The 20,871-nt window shown below is 37.0% G+C and overlaps 1 protein-coding gene across 1 annotated transcript in view; it reads left to right on the top strand.

Moving 5' to 3' along the window:
* The window catches only part of rap1a.L (RAP1A, member of RAS oncogene family L homeolog), a 36,239-nt gene extending 15,658 nt beyond the window's left edge, over positions 1-20,581 (top strand). The window contains 7 exon segments of the mRNA NM_001096755.1: positions 7,920-8,009; positions 10,852-10,920; positions 13,180-13,236; positions 13,378-13,518; positions 15,473-15,616; positions 18,106-18,224; positions 19,876-20,581. Of these exon segments, the coding sequence (NP_001090224.1) occupies positions 7,953-8,009; positions 10,852-10,920; positions 13,180-13,236; positions 13,378-13,518; positions 15,473-15,616; positions 18,106-18,195 (558 nt within the window). The 5' untranslated portion in view covers positions 7,920-7,952 and the 3' untranslated portion in view covers positions 18,196-18,224; positions 19,876-20,581.
* Positions 20,582-20,871: the final 290 nt, after the last annotated feature.

The following is a 20,871-nucleotide window of genomic DNA, read 5'->3' as shown; positions in this document are numbered from 1 at the left end:
TCTGATGAGTTTTCAAACCTTAAGCACAAAAATGAGGTCTTTGGTTTACACCCCTCTAGGTCTAGACTGATCCCTTGAAGTCAATGTCTAATTAAGACAGAAAAGAGTTTCTAGCTTGTAAAGCGCTGTGTAAAAGCAGTGTCACTTACTACTGACTTTTATTTATTTTTTTAATCTTTTTGCAGTGGGTCTGCTTTTGGCACACAGGGCGAATTTAAATTATACATAAATGCCTTTGTGTTCCCGACAAGTTACTGCAAATCTTGCATCTATTTCTTTATTCTGTTTTTAATACCAGATAAAGTTATTCATGAAAGCAAAGACAATAGCATTTTGTTTAAATTTGTGGAAAAATGCTCAGTAGGAGGTATTAGGAATGAAAGATATGTTCAGGTTTTTACACTATCCAATTGTTCCTCATTCTGCTGCTTAAAAGACAATTTTAACCATAGCCAGCAAGTAGATTAAACAAGACTAGCACAGAAATCCACCCTTTAAAAATCCAACTGTTTTATTACTTTACTTATTTCCTCCACTGGTTACTTAACACATTTTGATATTCAAGTAGCGGTGGTTTTAATGATATTTTTAGTGTAATCCATACCTTGGGGCAGTCATTGTCCCTTTAAGTGTATTAAAATTTTTCTGATATGACTGCCCAGCAATTTACAATCAAACTAAGGCTCAAGTTATTTCTTGCATTCTAGACAGATTGTGTGCCAACTAGTGATGACTGCCCACTGGATATGTAGACTGTGATGTTACACTATTAACTCTAGGGTTGATGTTAGTTAGGAGAAAGAAGGCCAAAACTAAGGATGAGTCTATGTGACTCAAGTCCATGTTTTTCTTTAAAGAAATTAACCAAACTGTGGCACTACATAGTCAGGTCAAGTACTGTTCAGACATTCTGCCAAGGAGGGTGATTGGATGAACATTAGAAAGTAAGAGACTAGATTTTATATTTTGTAAATCTCAGAATAATCTGGTTGATTACCCATGCAGTAAGCAATGAAACTCATCTGGCCAGTATATATATATATATATATATATATATATATATATATATCTCTCTCTCTCTCTCTCTCTCTCTCTCTCTCTCTCTCTCTCTCTCTCTCTCTCTCTCTCTCTCTCTCTCTCTCTCTCTCTCTCTCTCTCTCTCTCTCTCTCTCTCTCTCTCTCTCTCTCTCTCTCTCTCTCTCTCTCTCTCTCTCTCTCTCCTTTTTTTTTTTTGTCTCCATGGTTGGATTTGCCTATTGAAAATAAATAGCTGTAAATGCGTCCTATCAATTTTGTTTCAAACCTTTCTTTGTATTTGGGCACTTAGCAATAGTGCATACCAGTGATGTATGATACAACCTGTGTGTGTGTTTTACTGTATGTCATGCACATCCACTAAATCCACACAATGTTTCAGGTGCAAACGGTCAACAGGCCCATATAACCAAATATATGAGAGTCCAAAATTGCTTTAGCACACTGATTCATTATTCTGATTGCATCAAATAATTTATTAGCTCAAAAAGTAGTTAGTTCTGGCAACGTTTCAGGCCATACTGGACTAAGAGAAGCATGCTGCTAGAAGCAGAATGTCTCAATAGAAGATATCCTGTCCCATGTTGACTCCATTAAAATGTACCCTATGTACTTATCACTCCACTGTTTATCATTAGTGTCTTTATGGTCTTAGCTAGAGAAACAGCCCCCTTTTCAGAAGAGCACACTTTGCATCAGTTTAAATGATATGGACAGTAACACTGGTACACTTAAGGAAGTTTTTCACCTTCCAACACTTTTTTTCAATTCACCAGAATAAAGATTTTATTCCTTTTCTATATTCTATTTGTGACCGTTTTCCTTATATTGAAGTTTAAATAAAAATTTTCTCACTTTATATTACTTTATATATCACTATATTTCTGATGAAGCTCTAGGAGGGGGGTCATCTAAATTGATATATTAGTTGACACATTTCTTTTCTTTGGCCCTGCTGAGCAGAATCCCTGAGTTTTATTAAAGGCAACTGTTATAATTGATACAATAGTTGTTAGTAGTCCACAGATGCTGCAAAGAATTAACAAACTAATGTAGCAAATTGTAACAGTTCAGAGTATGTACCTAGATTACTGAGCTACTAGCTTAAAACAGCAGACACGAACATTAAAATTTAGGGGCATATTTATCAAGGGTTGAATTTGGAATATGAAAACTTCGAAATTCGTATTCAGAAGGACCAACCGAAGTTAAGTCTAAGTATTTTTTGCCGAATAGGTCCCTATTCGAATCGCTCAAATCGAAGTAGAATCGATTTTCCCCAAAAAAACTTTGATTTTTCAATGTCCACCAGTTGACTCCAGATAGGTTCTAGGAGGTCTCCCATAGGCTAAAACAGCAATTCGGCAGGTTTTAGATGGCGAATGTTCAAAGTTGAATTTTTAAAGAGCCCGTACATGATAAATTTAGATATTTGCATTTTTTAATTTTTTTCGAATCGAACTTGAACTCCCTAATCGAAGTACACAAAAGATAGCTCGAAATTCAAATTCAATTTGACCCTTGATAAATCTGCGCCATGAACTTAAATTTTAGAAAAGCGGTCAAAAATATAACATGGAAAGGTTTTATTTCTGTTGAACAATCTGAAAACAACAGAACTGAAAAAAAAGTGTTTGAAACAACCCCTTTGAAACATTTTTAAAGCTGTCCTGAAGAAGAAGGCCTGACCTCTTCATTCCAGAAGTAAGACTATTGTGCAGAGCTGCCCCATTTAAATAAAAATAAACAGTACAAATGTGCTTGTTGCTTGACTTTTTATTTTCCTTTTTTGTCAGTGATAAATGGGAGAGTGAATGAGTATATCTGAATATACTCAAGGGGGTAAGAGACACATTGCCATAAAAAGGCATAACTGCACAGAGCAAGATCATAGAGGAATAGCATTGAACAACAGCATATTAAATATTGGCAACTAGAAATTGTATCCTTTGAAAAGAATGTGTAAATTGTACACATCGTTACCCATTCTCTGTGATTCCAATGTACATTTTACAGGATAAATGCAATAGAATCTCAGTTTTATCATCATCATCATCATCATTTATTTATATAGCGCTGTCAAGATACGCAGTGCTTTACTGCAGTTATAGCAAACAGGGAATAAATGGTGGATAACAGACAAGGATTACAGAGTACAATAGGGTTTACAAACTAAAAGGTTAGGGTACAATTGAGACATTAGGATTATATAAACACTTTGTCATTTTTGATACAGCAATGATTAATTAAGGTACATCGAATAGGCCTCTTTAAACAGATGGGTCTTTAAGGAGTGCTTAAAAGTTTGGATGGAAGGAGAAAGTCTGACAGCTTGTGGCAGAGAGTTCCAGAAAAAAGCAGAAGCCCAAGAGAAGTCTTGTAGACGAGAATGGGCAGAAGTGACCAGAGGAGAAGTGAGGCGAAGATCAGAAGCAGAGCGTAGGTTTCGTGAAGGAGTGTATTTGGAGATTAGAGATGAAATATAGGGAGGGGTTTCATTATTAAGGGCCTTGAATGTGAGTGTAAGTAATTTGAATTTGATTCTAGAAGAGATTGGGAGCCAGTGAAGGGACATACATATGGGAGCAGCTGATGTTGAGCGGCGAGCTAGATGAATGAGTCTAGCGGCCACGTTTAGAACAGATTGGAGTTGTGAAAGGTGACTTGTTGGAATACCTGTGAGGAGTAAGTTGCAGTAATCAAGGCGGGAGATGATGAGAGACTGAATCAGTGTTTTAGTTGATTCTGAACTGAGATATGGTCGTATTCGAGCAATGTTGCGCAGTTGAATACGGCAAGATTTTGCAAGTGTTTGAATGTGTGGTGAAAAAGACAGATGAGAGTCTAAGATGACTCCTAGGCAGCGTGCCTGTGTGGTGGAATGAAAGGTGGTGTTGTTTACGGTGAGTGATATCTGAGGGACAGGGGAAGATCTTGGAGGAAATATAATTAGTTCTGTTTTAGAAAGGTTCAGTTTCAGGTGGCGCTGTGACATCCAGGAGGAGACAGCAGAGAGACAGTCTGTGACTTGGGAAAGGACAGAATTAGAAAGATCAGGAGTAGACAAGTAGAGTTGGGTGTCATCAGCATAAAGGTGATACTGAAGTCCAAATGACTGAATGAGTTGTCCTAGTGAAGTTGTATATTGCGAGAACAGCAGGGGGCCAAGAACAGAGCCTTGAGGAACTCCAACAGAGAGTGGGAAAGTAGTAGAAGTAGAGTTAGAGAAGGAAACTTTAAAGGAACGGTCAGACAGATAAGATGTAAACCATGAAAGAGCAGTGTCCCGAATGCCAGCTGAGTGTAGAATGTCAAGGAGTAGTGTGTGGTCAACTGTGTCAAAGGCTGCAGAGAGATCTAGAAGGATTAGAATGTAATAATGATCTTTAGACTTTGCCAATAGAAGATCATTGGTTACTTTGGTGAGTGCAGTTTCAGTCGAGTGTGATGGGCGGAAGCCAGATTGCAAGGGGTCGAGGAGGGAGTTGTGAGTGAGATGCTGGATCAGGCGTTTGTAAACCAGCCTTTCTAGTAATTTGGAGGTGAATGGAAGACCGGTCGATAGTTAGTGGGAGAGCTAGGATCAAGGGAAGGTTTTTTGAGGATAGGAGTGATTAGTGCTTGTTTGTATAATGATGGAAAGGTACCAGTAGAGAGTGAAAGATTGAATAGGTGGGTAAGTGCAGGAGAGAGTGTATCAGAGATTGGGTGGAGAAGGCGAGAGGGTATGGGGTCAAGGGAGCAGGTGGTGGGTTTTGAGCTGGCTAGAAGTTTGCTAACTTCATCTAGAGTTGCAGGGTGAAGGAGTGCAAAGTAGATGTGAGTGGACTGCACATTGGTCTAAAATTTTAAGATTAAGGTTTAAGATTTCTAAGTTTTACACTAATCTAACATATTGTTTTGGTGTCCAAAGCATCCTCTGCTGATTGAAGCTATATTTTGTACTGTTTTTAGAGATGTGCTGGTTCATTCAGAAATGGGTGGGTTTGGGGTGAAATCTAGGCAACCAGGGCGGGTTTGGATTAGGTCGGGACATACTGTTTACTCTGTCACATTTTACAAAATAAATACAATAGAATCTCAGTTTTACACTATCTACACTAATATAATATATTGTTTTGGTGTGCAAAGCATCCTCTGCTTATTGAAGCCAGGGCCAGACTGGGAGGAAAAAGCAGCCCTGGCAAAAGTATCAAAGCAGCCTGTGTATTCACGCGCATGCAAAGCATCATATATATTTCCAACCCCAAAGTTAACTAGAACTTGTGTTTATTAATAGATATTTTAAGAGTCCGTTACCATATAATCCCCAGCAATATTATACACCCTATGGCTGGAACTGGCCCTTGTGTCAAATATCTCACCATAGTTTATTACAACTATTCTATCAGATGGATTATTGGCCCTATTCTTATAGTATATTCAAAATTTTCCTTTGTGTGCCCCCAGCTAGACCACACATCCTGGCAGATAAGAGGACTTTAATTACCATGTGTGTCACAGGGCCAAAGTGTGGCATACTTGAAGAGACTAGACTGCTTCATGCAATTAATACTACATATCACAGTTTTCCATATATGTAGGCGGAACCTCCTTTCTTCTAATCAGAATGGGTGACCTTGAGTCAGCTGGAAAGACCTACTGGTAAATAAAGCATTAGAGATTATTATATGATCCCCTTATATATTAATACATAGTTATCATATCACCCCTTAAAGGAGAATTCAACCCTAAAGTTAAAAAACCACTACCCCCACCCTACACAGACCCCCCCCCAGCCTAAGTGTTACCCGGGCAAATGCCCCATACGTTTTACTTACCCCTCGGTACAGATTCAGGCATCAGCGTTCACGGACACCATCTTCAGCCGCTTCTGCAATTTTCGTGAGTTTTGGCTCATGCACAGTTGTTGCAAAACAGACAATTGCTCCAACTGCACATGCACCACCACACAGTCTTATTCCGAAGAGAAGAAGGTGGCGCCTGTGAGCTCCGATGCCTGAATCTGCACTGAGGGGTAAGTAAAACTTTAGGGGCATTTGCCCGGGCTAACACTTAGGCTGGGGGGGAGGGGGTCTATGTAGGGTAGGGGGGTAGGGGTTTTTTAACTTTAGGGTTGCGTTTTTCTTTAAGCACCTCTTCTCCAGTGTGAATAATCTTAACTTGGCCAGTCTTTCGTCATAGCTAAGATTTTCCATACCATTTACCATCTTAGTTGCCTTTCTCTGTACCCTTTCTTATTCAATAATGTCCTGTTTGAGAGCTGGAGACCAAAACTGTACTGCATATTCTAGATGGGGCCCTACCATTGCTCTATACAGTGGAAGAATGACCCCCTCCTCCTATGAATCTATGCCCCTTTTAATGCAGCTCAAGACCATATTTGCCCTTGATGCTGCTGACTGGCTTTGCTTGCTACAGCCATTATCTACAAGGACTCCAAGGTCTTTTTCCATTATGCCTAGTGCAGTCCTATTTTTACATCCCAGGTGCATGACTTTACATTTATCAACTTTGAATCTTATTTGCCACTTACCTGACCAGATTGTCAGTTTGTCAAGATCCTGTTATAAGGATGCTGCATCCTGGATGGAATTAATTAGGCTGCATAGTTTTGTGTCATCTGCAAACACTGATACATTACTTACAATTCCGTCCCCTAAGTCATTGATGAACAAGTTAAATGAAAGTGGACCCAATACGGAGCCCTGAGGGACCCCACTAAGAACCCTACTCCAAGTAGAGAATGTACCATTAATAACCACCCTCTGTACCTGATCCTGTAGCAAGTTTCCTATCCATGTGCAAACAACTTAATTAAGCCCAATAGACCATCTGGCCCTGGTACCTTGTATAAATTCATTTTTATTAAAGCTTTATCCTGAGTCAGCCACTGACTAGATTGAACTGTGTTAACAGTGCAGCTATGAAGTGACCCTAGGAACTCAGACTCTATTGTATACACCAATGAAAAGAATTGATTTCGCACATTTGCCTTTTCTGTATCTGTTACAACCATACCGGTTCCATTATTTAAAGGAGCAACACTCTCAACCCGCATCTTTTTACTATAAATATACTTAGAAAAACTTTTTGGGGTTAGTCTTAGCCTCAGCCACAATGAACTCCTCATTTCCTATCTTTGGCTAATTTGCTGCACTTCTCTGCTCCCAAAGATTCCCTGTGTTAAGTACAAGAGGTTTACACAGAAGTAACGTACAGAGCAGGAAGACACAGGTACTGGTTGAATGAGAGTCCTACTGTGGCAAAATTTTTGCGGGTTAGGGTCGGCAGCATAAGGCATTTTCAATGATGTTACACAACAATAAAGTAGAATACTGGGGCTTGAATAATCTACTTACTGTGAGTGTTAGAATCTTCGGCTTTGGTAACCAAAGATTCTGTGCCAATTTTTTTTTACTAATTTATGAATTTTGAATTTTTTACAGAGTGGCAAAAGAGGCTGACATTTAATGGGTTTATGTAAATCCTTTTGTATTAACAAAAGCACCCTTTGGCACACTTTTGGCAACGGTTCTAGTTTTTAGTCACTTACATTTCTCCCTTTTTTTATTTGTCATTGATCATCCAGTCTTTTATTACAGCTGTGTGCTGTTACATTACCTATATGCAAAATAAAGATATATCTGATAGGGAGCCCTAAGTTGAAAGGTGCATGTAAGTAACTCATTTTACTGTCTAAGAATGAGGCATAGAATTTCAACATCATATACCTTGTAAGCCAATTAAAATGTTCTAGAGCTGTAAGAATTTTTGAAGAGGGGTAGTTGGTTTTCCCCTTCAAAATATTAGACGTTGAATACTGTGCCATAGTTCACTTAAAAAAACAAAACAAACTAAATACATTGTTTTTTGATATTTAGACTGCACTATTGTGAAACAAAAATAATCCCATCATGCGGGAGTACAAGCTCGTGGTCCTTGGTTCAGGAGGTGTTGGAAAGTCTGCTTTGGTAAGTTTTCCATGTCACAATTACCTTATGTAATACAGCCAATTAAAAAGGCTAAAATATGTTTTGTTATTCAAGAAAAATAGTCACTAAAATGTCAGACTGTCTCATCGCAGTTTTGGATTGTGACATGTAATTTTGGTAATTTGGTCCTTAGCTTTTTAAAGAGAAATAATGTGCTCTATATAATGAGTCCGTCTCTTGCTTTACTGCTTCCTGTGTCTGAGGTTTTTTATACAGGTCTAAATTAATTAATTATAGGTTAAATAAAACAAGCAAAATGCATTTCCAATTTACATCCTTTTGGGTTCATGTTGAACAGTGGTGTACACTGTCCCTTTTATGGCTTTATTTTTTTTATAGTTCTGGCATATTCCACAGCGCTGTACAGAGATTTTACATTTTTCACATTAGTCCCTGCCCCAGTGAAGCTAAAAATCTTTAAGGACATGTAAACTCTCTCCACAAAAATTTAATCAGTGAACAGCCTCTTTGAAATCTTTAGATAACTGTCACTCTTGTTGTTAAAAGATTAACAGTAAGACTGCAGCATCCCCTTAAAATGTACCTGTCACCCAGACATAAAAATAGAGGCGGAACAGGCAATTACTTTCACTTTCCAATTAGCACTTACTAGATGTCACTGCACTTCACACATTCCCCCTGTTCTCTTCACCATTTAATTGTCTAGCCAGTGCATGGGAATGGACATCAGGTCCCCCGTCCTCAAGATTTTGAGATAATGCTAGGCTTGTCTTAATAATAGTGTAAAAGGAAACAAGATTTAAATAATTTTTACAGTGCAATTAAAGTTCATTTTGCTTGACTAACATGATAAAATAGGATTTGGAATTATTTTTTTGGGTGATGGGTCCCCTTTAATCATTTAGAAATCCTTCTCCTCCTCTAGCCCACTCAGCCCCCTCCCTCAGGAATTTGCTTTGGCTGTTGATTTATGGGCATGCTCAGTTCTTCTCAGCTCAGATTACTAAACACACCCTCCAGTCTAACAGCCAATGAAGAGATATCATTACTGGTTACCATAGAAACTCTGCTCTAGCTGTCTGATCCTATTTTTTTTCTCCTGAGCTCAGCTTAACCATTACAGTGCTCAACCCCAGCATAACTTTTTATCAAAGTATGTTCTGCCTGTGTAAACCTGCATTCTGCATTGCGTGAACTTTACAGCATACAACTCCTGTTTGCACATGTCAATGTTACTGATGATGTGTCAGAGGGAAAATGGCCACCGGGTGAAAGCTGCTATTTGTTTTAGGGAAATGTGATGGCGCTGGCAAATGAAGGGGGTATATGCAGAACAAATTGTGGCTTGGGTGGGGAAGATATGCTCAATATATATACATGATAGGAAAATGTAGGCTTTACATGTCCTTTAAGGTTCCAATCACATTTACCACTCATTGGTCAATTTTTATCAGGGGCCAATAACCTGCCTGGATGTTTTTGGAGTGTTGGGGAAAATTAGAGTATACAGAAAAAAACACACAGCTCTGACCTCAGCTCTGCAAGTGCTAACCACTGAGCCACTATGCTGCCCTTTGTAACAGGGACATAATGGTGGATTGACAAAACTAATACAATATGTCACCTCAAGGGCAACACCTTAATACACCACGTGTATTCTACCATTTCTTTAAAGGAGAAAGAAAGGTTAAAACTAAGTAAGCCTTATCAGAAAGGTCCACCTAAATATACCAGTAAACCCTCAAAGTAGTGCTGCTCTGAGTCCTCTGTCAAAAGAAACACTGCATTTCTTTCCTTCTATTGTGTACTTATGGGCATCTGTATCGGACTTCCTGCCTTCAGCTTAAACCACCTTGCCCCGGGCGTGAGCATGCTCAGTTTGCTCCTCCCGCCCTCCCTTCTCTGCTGTAATCTGAGCCCAGAGCTATGAGTGAGCAGGGAGAGACTCAGACAGGAAGGGATGTCACACCAAGCTATCTCTCCTAAACAAACATAGAGCTTTTTACTCAAATATGGTAAAACATTCTACAGAAAAGATATAGCATTCTAGCTTGCAGCTAATCTATTGGCAATAAAATGCCTCCATAGCTTTCCTTCTCCTTTAAGCTATCCATAATGGGCCTAGCACAAATTTTATCCAAAATATATTTGTCCCTACATAATTGAGTATTTTTAGCATGAATACCTACCTAATAATGTACATAGGCAAAATAGTGGAAGCACCAGTGTAGTAGCACCAATGTAGTTTGTGGGCGAAACTTGGTGAAAAATTTTGCTCGTCACTACCAGTGACTTATCAACAGATGGTTTATACAACTATTTTGATGCACGATTTGTCTGTGCTAGTCTGTATTTTTGTGTAATAGACTAAAGACTGTACGTGATAGAATGGATTGTAAATCAAAAAAATCCTCATTGTTTGTAAGGAGGAAGACTGTAGTAACAGCTTCCCAGTAGAAAGTAAAACACTTATCAAACTACTGAGCTGGGAACAGTATCTTACAGATGGCAAAATCAGATGTTTAGCACAGACAGCTTCTCCAGTTGCTTGTCAATCCATTTCACATCTTGCAGGCAAGGACATTTTTATAAATGGTTGATTCTACTTTATTGCAGCCTTCTATAATTGTATTACACATGCAAATTCAGTTCAAAGGCTAAACAACCATGTGAGTGCTTAACGCAGTGTTTTTAGATTTGTAAAAACTAGCAATACTCTTCATCCCTCCATTTTCATCCCTCACCAAGATATGATTACAAAATGTTCGCCCCTATTGTTTTTTGTTTTTTTTCCTATTTTTTTCATGCTTGTTTGTCTCTAATATATACTGTTGTCTTTATTTATTTTGTTCCTCTATAGACAGTACAGTTTGTTCAAGGAATTTTTGTGGAAAAGTATGACCCAACAATAGAAGATTCATACAGAAAGGTAATGCCTGTTTGGAAAATGTCTTAACATGTGTAGCTATACTGTATTAGTGTGTGATTCTTATTCCTAATTCTAAAATACCTTATTTGTAAATACAGGTGTAGGATCCATTATTCAGAAACCCGTTATCCAGAAAGCTCCAAATTATGGAAAGGCCATCTCCCATAGAGTCCATTATAACAAAATAATTCACATTTTTAAAAATTTACTTCATTTTTCTCTATATTAATAAAGCAGTAACTTGTACTTGATCATATATATATATATATATATATATATATATATATATATATATATATATATATATATATATATATATATATATATATATATATATATAAAATCCAAAAATTAGGATGCACACAGGTGTTCCATCAAAAAGTTAAAAAACTTACATTTTATTTAGTACATTTAAAAAAGCAGGTCGACGTTTCGGTCTGTATCTAAGACCATTTTCAATGATATTGAATCTGTATCAAACGCAAAAAAATCCTATTGGATTTATTTCATGTTTAAATGCTTTTTTTAGTAGAATTAAGGTATGGAGATCCAAATAACAGAAAGACCCCTTATCTGGAAAATCCCAGATACTCATACATGTACTTCATTTCCTCCTTAGAACCAGGAGAACATACACATCATTAACATTACTTCCCAGCATCTCTACATTTTTTGCAACACGTTTGCTTATCTGCTTGCTTTTTTGTATATTTGCTTTTGTCTTTGAGAGTAGTATAGTCAACCTCTGTCCACATAGTTACGCACCAAGGCTGTCCTCCAAGGGGAAATCAAACCTCCTGACTAATATCAATTTTGGGTTGGTGGACGCCATACTTAAGCCCCCAAGGTTGGTAGCTTTTAGCCCTGTGTATGAGACTTGATGTCTTTCTGCTTTCCAGAGTATCTGTGCATGTCTTCTCCCAACATGTCTTCTCCAGCTTGAATTCTGTTTCTCGGTATAGTAGAAAGCTAGGCATGATCAGTAGTCCTAAATTATTCACACTAAGGAGATACTGGGAGAGAGTTGTCTGTAAAATCCTACTGATTCCAGGCAACTATAGCATGACAGTGCTTGTCATGGAATTTCAGTTCTTTTTGGTGGCATATATGTTGAGCCACTTAGCGCTGGCCACTGTGGAAACCTGCAGCTACGCCACCTTCCAGATGGACAGTAGCTTCATGGCACCCCAGTATCAGTAGGTGACCTGGTGCATGATTCCCAAAAGGAGGCAGGACAGACACAGTGGCTTTAAATGCCACTATGCAGCAGTGCATGGAGCATCTTTGGATACAAGTATATTTACTTATCTGTCACCATTTCCGATTAAGGTGATGGAAATGACATGCCTATGGCAGGAGCTGTTGGTGATAGGTAGGTACTTTTGTTCCTGTTTGTCACACTACCTGCTTCTTCATATGTAAGGCTTTTTCCATTTTTCCCAGTTAGAAGCAGAAAGTAATTCAGTCAGTGTGCCTCATGTCTCCTTATTGAGCTGGAATGTTTAAAGGGATGGTTCACCTTTAAGGTAACTTTTGGTATGTTCTAGAATTGACAATTCTGAGCAACTTTTCAATTGGTCTTCTTTCTTATATAGTTTTTGAATTAATTGACTTTTTCTTCTGATTCTTTCCAGCTTTCAAATGGGGGTCACTGACCCCATATAAAAAACAAATGCTCTTTAAAGCTATAGAAGTATTGTTATTGCTACTTTGTTACTCCTTTAAAGCTAAATAACTTAAAAACCACAATTAATAAAAAATGAAAACCAATTGCAAATTGCCTTTAGAATATCACTATTTACATCATACCAGAAATTAACTTAAACAGTGAACACAACTGCTTTAACATAACAAAACATAAATATGTTTAACATGTTCATTGAACTCATATAGTACACAGGTGTGTAAAGCTCCTGTGGTTAACGTGGGCCGCACCAAATGTTTTCCCATAGGGCTCCTTAGAAAAGTTATCTATAACATTGGTACTCTGGTATTTTTGTCAGTGATATAGATTTTTTACATTTGGAACACTTAAATGGTTATAATTTAAAGGTTATAGCTGCAACAGGTATAAAAAGACCCTCTACTTCATGGACAGCAGAATTCATTGTTCATAATTTTGTCAGGTTCAAAAAACTTATGACAGGGATTCAACATATTTATCTTTTTATATTGTGTTTAATGAATTTCAAAATATTCTTATTCTTAAGTCTTGTATTACATTATGTTTAACCAAGCTTTATTTTGTTTGAATTGTAGCAAGTGGAAGTGGAAGGACAACAATGTATGCTTGAAATTCTTGATACCGCTGGAACAGTAAGCAGTTTTTTGTAATATTAAAAATATTAAAGTGAACATATTTCCTCTTTTGTTTCTTGTTGTCTTCCATTATGAGACGATAAGTGTCGGGTTCTGTTGAGACATTCCCCTAACAGATCTGCATCTTGTTTATTGCAGGAACAATTTACAGCGATGAGAGATTTATACATGAAGAATGGACAGGGTTTTGCACTAGTGTATTCAATCACAGCACAGTCCACATTTAATGACTTGCAAGATTTGAGGGAACAGATACTGCGAGTTAAAGACACAGAAGATGTAAGTACATTATGTTGTTTATTATAAATTTATGTAATCATTGGTTTAAATTTTTCCACTCGGTTTTGAAAAACGTCCACCAAGCCACATTGGGACATTAATTTGAACTGCAGCAGATAGCTCTTCACCAGTCTTCCCACTCCACCAGTGTGTGATATCCTACTGGGCATGCTCACTGCCTCTGCAATCAGCCATGCACAGTAGGCATCTCTTCATAGTCTGAGGGTTCTCAGAAAGCAAAAGGGGCAAAATGTCATGCTAGATTTATTCTTTAAAAAAAAACTTTTAAAACGAATATGTTGGTAAATGGGGAATATCTCTCTCTCTCTCTCTCTATCTATCTCTATCTATATATATATATATATAATAGAAAGTATTTAGGAACACTCACGGATAAATCTTTGTGTCTTTATTCAAGATTACACATAATCTCCCACATATACGCATTTTGGGTTCTCCTAGAACTATCGTCAGGAGAACCGAAATGTGTAAATGTGGGGGATTATGTGAAATCTTGAATAAAGACACTTAAAGATTTATTTGTGAGTGTTCCTAAATACTTTCTATTATTCATAACCATGAAGAGCACCCCGGACTTAACTTGGTGATGGTGAGTGCCTATAAAGTTCGGGGTGCTCCTCATGGTTATGAATATATATTGTCCCAGAGTACCAGCACTCCAAATGAGGTAATTCCAGTGGTGCACGGTTAAAGGTTTGTATGTGTATATATCCCAGCACTCTCATTATACAACTTTAAGGAACGATTGGATTAGAGGGACCTTGTCTGTATTGGTAAAGTCACTTTCCCATATAGTATATACAAAAACAAAGAATGTAGCTCATCCATGTGTTGCAATTAAAATCAGTCTGGTGCATGGGTGTGTGGCTTAATCATATACTGAACTAAACAACTTATCCAAGCACTGTCATTATACAACTTTAAGGAACAATTGGATTAGAGGAAACTTGTCTGTATTTGGTAAAAAGAGACACTTTTAGTTACATGGTTTGTACAAAGTATGCATAAGCTGATGCACCCCGCCAAGGCAGTGTCCATGCATCAGTCCTACCTAAGTGGAGGAAAAAAAGGGTATGTGTGTGTGTACAGTTAGGTCCATAAATATTTGGACATACACAACTTTTTTTCTAATTTTGTTTCTGTACATTACCACACTGAAATTTAAATGAAACAACTCAGATGCCGTTGAACTGCATGCCTTCAGCTTTAATTCAGTGGGTTGAACAAAAAGATTGCATAAAAATGTGAGGAACTAAAGCCTTTTTTTAACACAATCATTTCATTTCTGGGACTCAAAAGCAATTGGATAATTGACTCAAAAACTATTTCATAGGCAGGTGTGGGCAATTACTTTATGTCATTATCAATTAAGCAGATAAAAGTCCTGGAGTTGATTTGAGGGGGTTGCTTGTATGTGGATGATTTTGCTGTGAACAGACCACATGCGGTCAAAGGAGCTCTCATGCAAGTGAAACAAGCCATGTGTGTGTATAAAAACAAAGATATAATGAATCCTTATTTGAAGCAAAACCAGTCTATTGGGATCCTTTAATGTTTACATGATTTTCTAGTAAGCTTAGGGTATGAAGATCCAAATTACGGAAATATCCATTATCCGTAAAAGCCGCAGGTCCTGAGCATTCTGGATAACAGGTTCCAGACCTGTGTGTGTGTGTGTGTGTGTGTGTGTATATATATATATATATATATATATATATATATATATATATATATATATATATATATATATATATATATATATATATATATATATATATATATATACACATACATACACACACATACATACATGGTATTCATTGTGGTATGGAATATTTCCATGCCATGCTTTACATGCAACTCCAGCAAAATGCTTAACTCACGTCTATGTGATATTTCTTACCTAAATGTGTTTTGTTTTTTCTTTTTGTAGGTTCCGATGATTCTTGTAGGCAATAAATGTGATTTGGAAGATGAAAGGGTAGTTGGCAAGGAGCAGGGACAAAATCTAGCGAGACAGTGGAATAACTGTGCCTTTTTAGAATCTTCAGCCAAGTCTAAGATCAATGTAAATGAGGTAAGCACATCACAAGATTGTTTTTGTTTTGTTTTACTGAGCTACCTTTTCTTACTTACAATATTTAAGGAATCATGGCAACTACAACCCCAACAGAAGCATGTATATATTGGTGCTTTGATTTAAAAAAAAAAAAAAAAAATGCGTCAAGTTATTATGTTCCTTGGAAACTAGACAAAGGCCATTGTAAGCCTAAACATTTTGGTTTTTTTTCCCCTGTACACTTGTTTAAATGTTTAACAATTATTTTGAGATGAGTTCTTCAACCCAACACTTTTTTTGGCTGCAAACAACACACTCATGCTGTGTGTTACTGATAGTTTAATCTGCTCTAACTATCTGTTTTTGCCCAGTCACTGAAGCTCATTTACAAACGGTAGATAAATTTTCAGCTGGGCAACATGCCAAGGTAATCATCAATTACTATTTTGCTTTTATTATTTTTATGGTAGCTGAGAAAGAAAACAATGCAGAATATAAGTGGCATTCTATAAACTTCATCAAAGCACCCAAGTCGTTTATTTTGAGCAATCAGTGAAGACACAGTGGTACTTTGGGAAAGGGGGGCACTAGACCCCTGAAATGCCTCCACTGAATGCTCATTATACATTCCTGCTTATACAATGCTGCTTTGATGAACAGGTTCAGTGTGCCTTGCTTACATGAAATCCACAGGATTTTGTGACTGCTGATTGAAAGCGATCACCTTATACTATCTGGTGTTTGTGAATTCTTAAATTTTTTACTTATTAGTTACTAGTTACTGACCAGGTATAAATTTTCTCAGTGTTAGTAAATGAGCCTGATTGGTTTGTTGTAGGGAAAAAAAAAGTCTCAAGTCTCGAAACACATTTTCCAGCAGTTGTGCAATTGTTCTTCTATAGTAGTAATACTTGTACTGGGATAGTATATTGGTATCTCCTTACAGGCAATGACAAACCTAGGCAGATTTCTATGCTATTGAGAGTACCATGATATCATACCGCACCCATTTGACTGTCAGGCCATGCCATCTTCTAAGGGCAATGACACTCGGTAAGATTAGTCATCCATGTTAAATCTGCACTACCACGGGGGGCAAATCTTTCAAAAATATCTTCCCATTGCCCAACATTGCGATTGCCACAAGTAATACAAATTGCTCAATCTATCTTAAATTAGGAAAATTACAATATTTAGCATTTTCCTGTGATTGAGATGGATAATATGTTTTACTTGCAGCAATCGAAGTGTAAGACAATATCAAGGCTCACCTGGGGTAGCACAGATTAACTGCAGGTGACAAATCTTACCCTGTGAGGAAGTTCCAGTGGGAAGTTATAAGAAGCATGTCACCAGCCTATAGTCAAACAATGGCTATTCAGTGAAGAAAAAAAGTGGACCTTTACAGAGTCTCTAAAGCAGAGGTCCCCAACCTTTTTTTACCCTTGAACCACATTCAAATGTTAAGAGTTGGGGAGCAACAAAAGCATGAAAAGACCCCTTGGGGTGCCAAATAAGGGCTGTAATTGGTTAATTGGTAGCTCCTAAGTGGACTGGCAGCTTACAGGAGGCTCTACTTTGCACTATACTTGGTTTTTATGCAATTAAAAGTTGCTTCCAAGCCTGGAATTCAAAAATAAGCACCTGCTTTGAGGACACCGAGAGCAACATTCAAGGGTTTGGAGAGCAACCTGTTGCTCACTAGTTACTGGTTGGGGATCACTGCTCTAAAGAAATAAAGCACATGGGAAAATGTATTTTTATATTTTCATTAGGCAAAGTCACGACATCAAAATGAAAGTATGCTTCCTAATTAAATTTTCTTTTAATCATACCAGAGGTTGACACACACACACACACACACACACACACACACACACACACACACACACACACACACACACACACACACACACACACACACACACACACACACACACACACACACACACACACACACACACACACACACACACACACACACACACACACACACACACACACACACACACACACACACACACACACACACACCCCCCCCCCCCCCCAACAAATATCTTGTAAGTTATATCCATATAATGGTGACAGTAATGTCATCAGTTATAAACAGTGAGTAGTGATGTAATTTTTGTTACATGACTTACTAAAACTTGTGTATTATAATAAATAAAGTACCCCTTGTTGGAAAATGAGGATATTAGAAGTAACCTCTGAGTTTCATGACCTTCGGCCGTTGAGTAAAAAGAACAGCACTAGGATTTAAAGAATCAAGTTTATTACTCAATGTTTGGTCTCACACAGAGACCATCATCTGGGCTGAAAAACTCCAAAAAAACCTTTTCACTCCAGATGATGGTGTGAATCTGTGTGTTATATCAAATGCTAGGAGAATATTTTAAATATTGTTAGAACTAAGCATCTGTCTGTACTACTGATTTTTCCTGCTGAGTGATGCATTGGTTTTAAATTTAAACATTGACAGTGATTTTTTTTCTCCCACATCCTAGATTTTTTATGACTTGGTAAGGCAAATAAATAGGAAAACGCCAGTGGAAAAGAAGAAACCAGGGAAGAAACCAAAATGTCTGCTACTTTAGGTCCTCTTCAAGCAGCAGCTCTGAGCCAGGTGATGTGTTTAGCATTTTTTACCAACTATTCTAGATTTCTGCTTGAATAAACCTGGAGATCCACTTTAAAAACAAAGAGACATATACATTATTGAATGTGCTGCTTATACCCAATTTCAAACATAAGAAACTAGAATTTTTTTGACCTGGCACTGAAATCCATGGGACGATAGCTGTCCATGTCGACATTTTTCATGAGATGATGAATATCAAATGCTGGTGAATAAAATGCTTTGTGTCACTTAGTTTTAGAAGTATAAAGCTGAAATACTAAAGCATAACATTATTTGGTTATATAATAAATTGATTCTTTGCATATGTAGTAGAAAACAATATTAAATGGGTGGTTCACCTTTTCATTAACTTGTAGTATATTATAGAAAGGCTAATTCTTATTTGCAACTGGTCTTAATTTTTTCTTTTTTTATAGTTTTTGAATTATTTGCTTTTTTCCTTCTCTTTCCAGCTTTCAAATGGGGTCACTGACCCCATCTAAAAAGAGATGCTCGTAAGGCTGCACATTTATTATTAATGCTACTTTTTATTACTCCTCTTTCTGTTTAGACCCTCCTTATAGTCCAGTCTCCTATTCAAATCAGTGCATGGGTGCTAGGGTTATTTGGACCCTAGCAAGTAGATTGCTAAAATTGCAAACTGGAGAGCTGCTGAATAAAAAGCAAATAACTCAAAAGCCACAAATAATAATAAATTAAATTGCAAATTGTCTCAGAATATCACTCTCTACATCATACTACAGGTATAGGATCCGTTATCCGTAAACCCGTTATCCAGAAAGCTCTGAATTACGGAATGGATCTCTCCCATAGACTCCATTATAAGCAAATAATCCAAATCTTTAAAAATTATTTCCTTTTTAATAAAACAGTAGCTTGTACTTGATCCAAACTGAGATATAATTAATCCTTATTGGAAGCAAAACCAGCCTATTGGGTTCATTTAATGTTTACATGATTTTCTAGTAGACTTAGGGTATGAAGATCCAAATTATGGAAAGATCCCTTATCCGGAAAACCCCAGGTCCCAAGCATTCTGGATAACAGGTCCCACACCTGTACAAATTAATCTAAAAATGAACAACCCCTTTAATCTATATGCTCTATTTTGCATCCTGTTGAACCACCCTGAGTGATGTTTAGAAGTAGTCAGGAGAATGACAATGGATTGGGAATACCATAAAGACAATTCTATAATGAATGCAAATACAATACAAAAGTCAATTTAGGTTTCTGCGCTAGGTCTTCAATAGCAGAATGCAAAGCTATTCTTGGGGAATAGACTACTATGCTTGCTTTATGTCCATGGGATTCAGAGACATGGAAAGCTTTAACCTTAGCCCATGCCCTGAGAGAGAGCATAGAGTTCACATAAGCTTGGATGTAATATTTAGAAATCGCTGAATGTAATATTTAGAATTTGCTGAAGAGGTTTCACTACGATTATGCACTTTCACTACGAATGTTGATACATTTTAACTTGCCCCCGTGTTTTAAATAAGCAAATACATTGTTTATAACCGGTTATCTATTTTTTTTTAAAAAAATCCCATAAATAAATATATATGATTTGATTTGTATTGGATTCTGCACTTCTATTCTTTTGGTTCTAAGTGTGCTTGCTTTTCTTTTTTAGGTTATAGGAATGAAGATCTGTTGCCTAATTGGAAAATGCCAGCATTCCAAAAATAACAAATTCCCACCATAAATGAACATATCTGAAGAGGCTTCTCTTGTATTATGTATGATGTGAAGAACTTATATCTATTATACTGTTTGCACAAGGTTCCATGAAAATGAATTTTGCCCTAAAACCAAGACATATTGTGTCAATGCTTCCTGTAATGGTTATTACACACGTGCGACTCAATGACTTGACTCCTAAATAATTACACTCAAGAGCATGAATGCATTTTAAATGTTATAGTGCAAGACTAATTATTAAAATCAAATTCAGATTGACTTTCCTCCCAAATACTTTTCCTAAAATGCCTCAAGCACTAAAACAACCATTTATATTTTTCTTTATAAATATATATAGAGAGAGAAAGATGTATATCCCCTTTAATGAACTCAATGGGGCTATTACCTTTTTGAGTCACGGTGACTTAATTTTATATTTAAAACGTCTGGGTTTATCATTACCGTCATCTTGCCATTAAAATTTAATTAAGAAAACATTTTTGTGCATAATGCTTTGGGGGGTGGGGGGTAGTCTTTTATAGGATAACATATTTCTATGGATTTCAGAGCTGAAATATATAATATACTAAAACAACTCTAATATTGCTTCTTGTGTTTTATTGTAACAAATTAAATTACAGCTTTTATGAAATATTAAATTTTAGTACATTTTCATTTATGATTGTCTTTTTTTATGCAGATTTCTAATATACTTTTGCGGCCAGCTTTTTATCATGAAATTCTCTTGTTGTGTCAAATAGAACATATTTTTCCTTTTCTGAAATGTCATTGGTGGAGTAAAATTGTTGCAAACTGTTGGCTTGACAAGGAGCACTAAGGGGTCTTTTCACACTGTGTAAAACATTGGAGAGAAAAAATCACCGCTGATATTGCTCATAGCAATCAGCAATTCGATTTTACCTACAAAAGCAAAGATCTGATTGATGCT

Source organism: Xenopus laevis, chromosome 2L (genome assembly GCF_017654675.1).
Source record: "Xenopus laevis strain J_2021 chromosome 2L, Xenopus_laevis_v10.1, whole genome shotgun sequence".
Classification (NCBI taxonomy): Eukaryota; Metazoa; Chordata; class Amphibia; order Anura; family Pipidae; genus Xenopus; species Xenopus laevis.
This window is presented reverse-complemented; position numbering and strand designations above follow the sequence as displayed.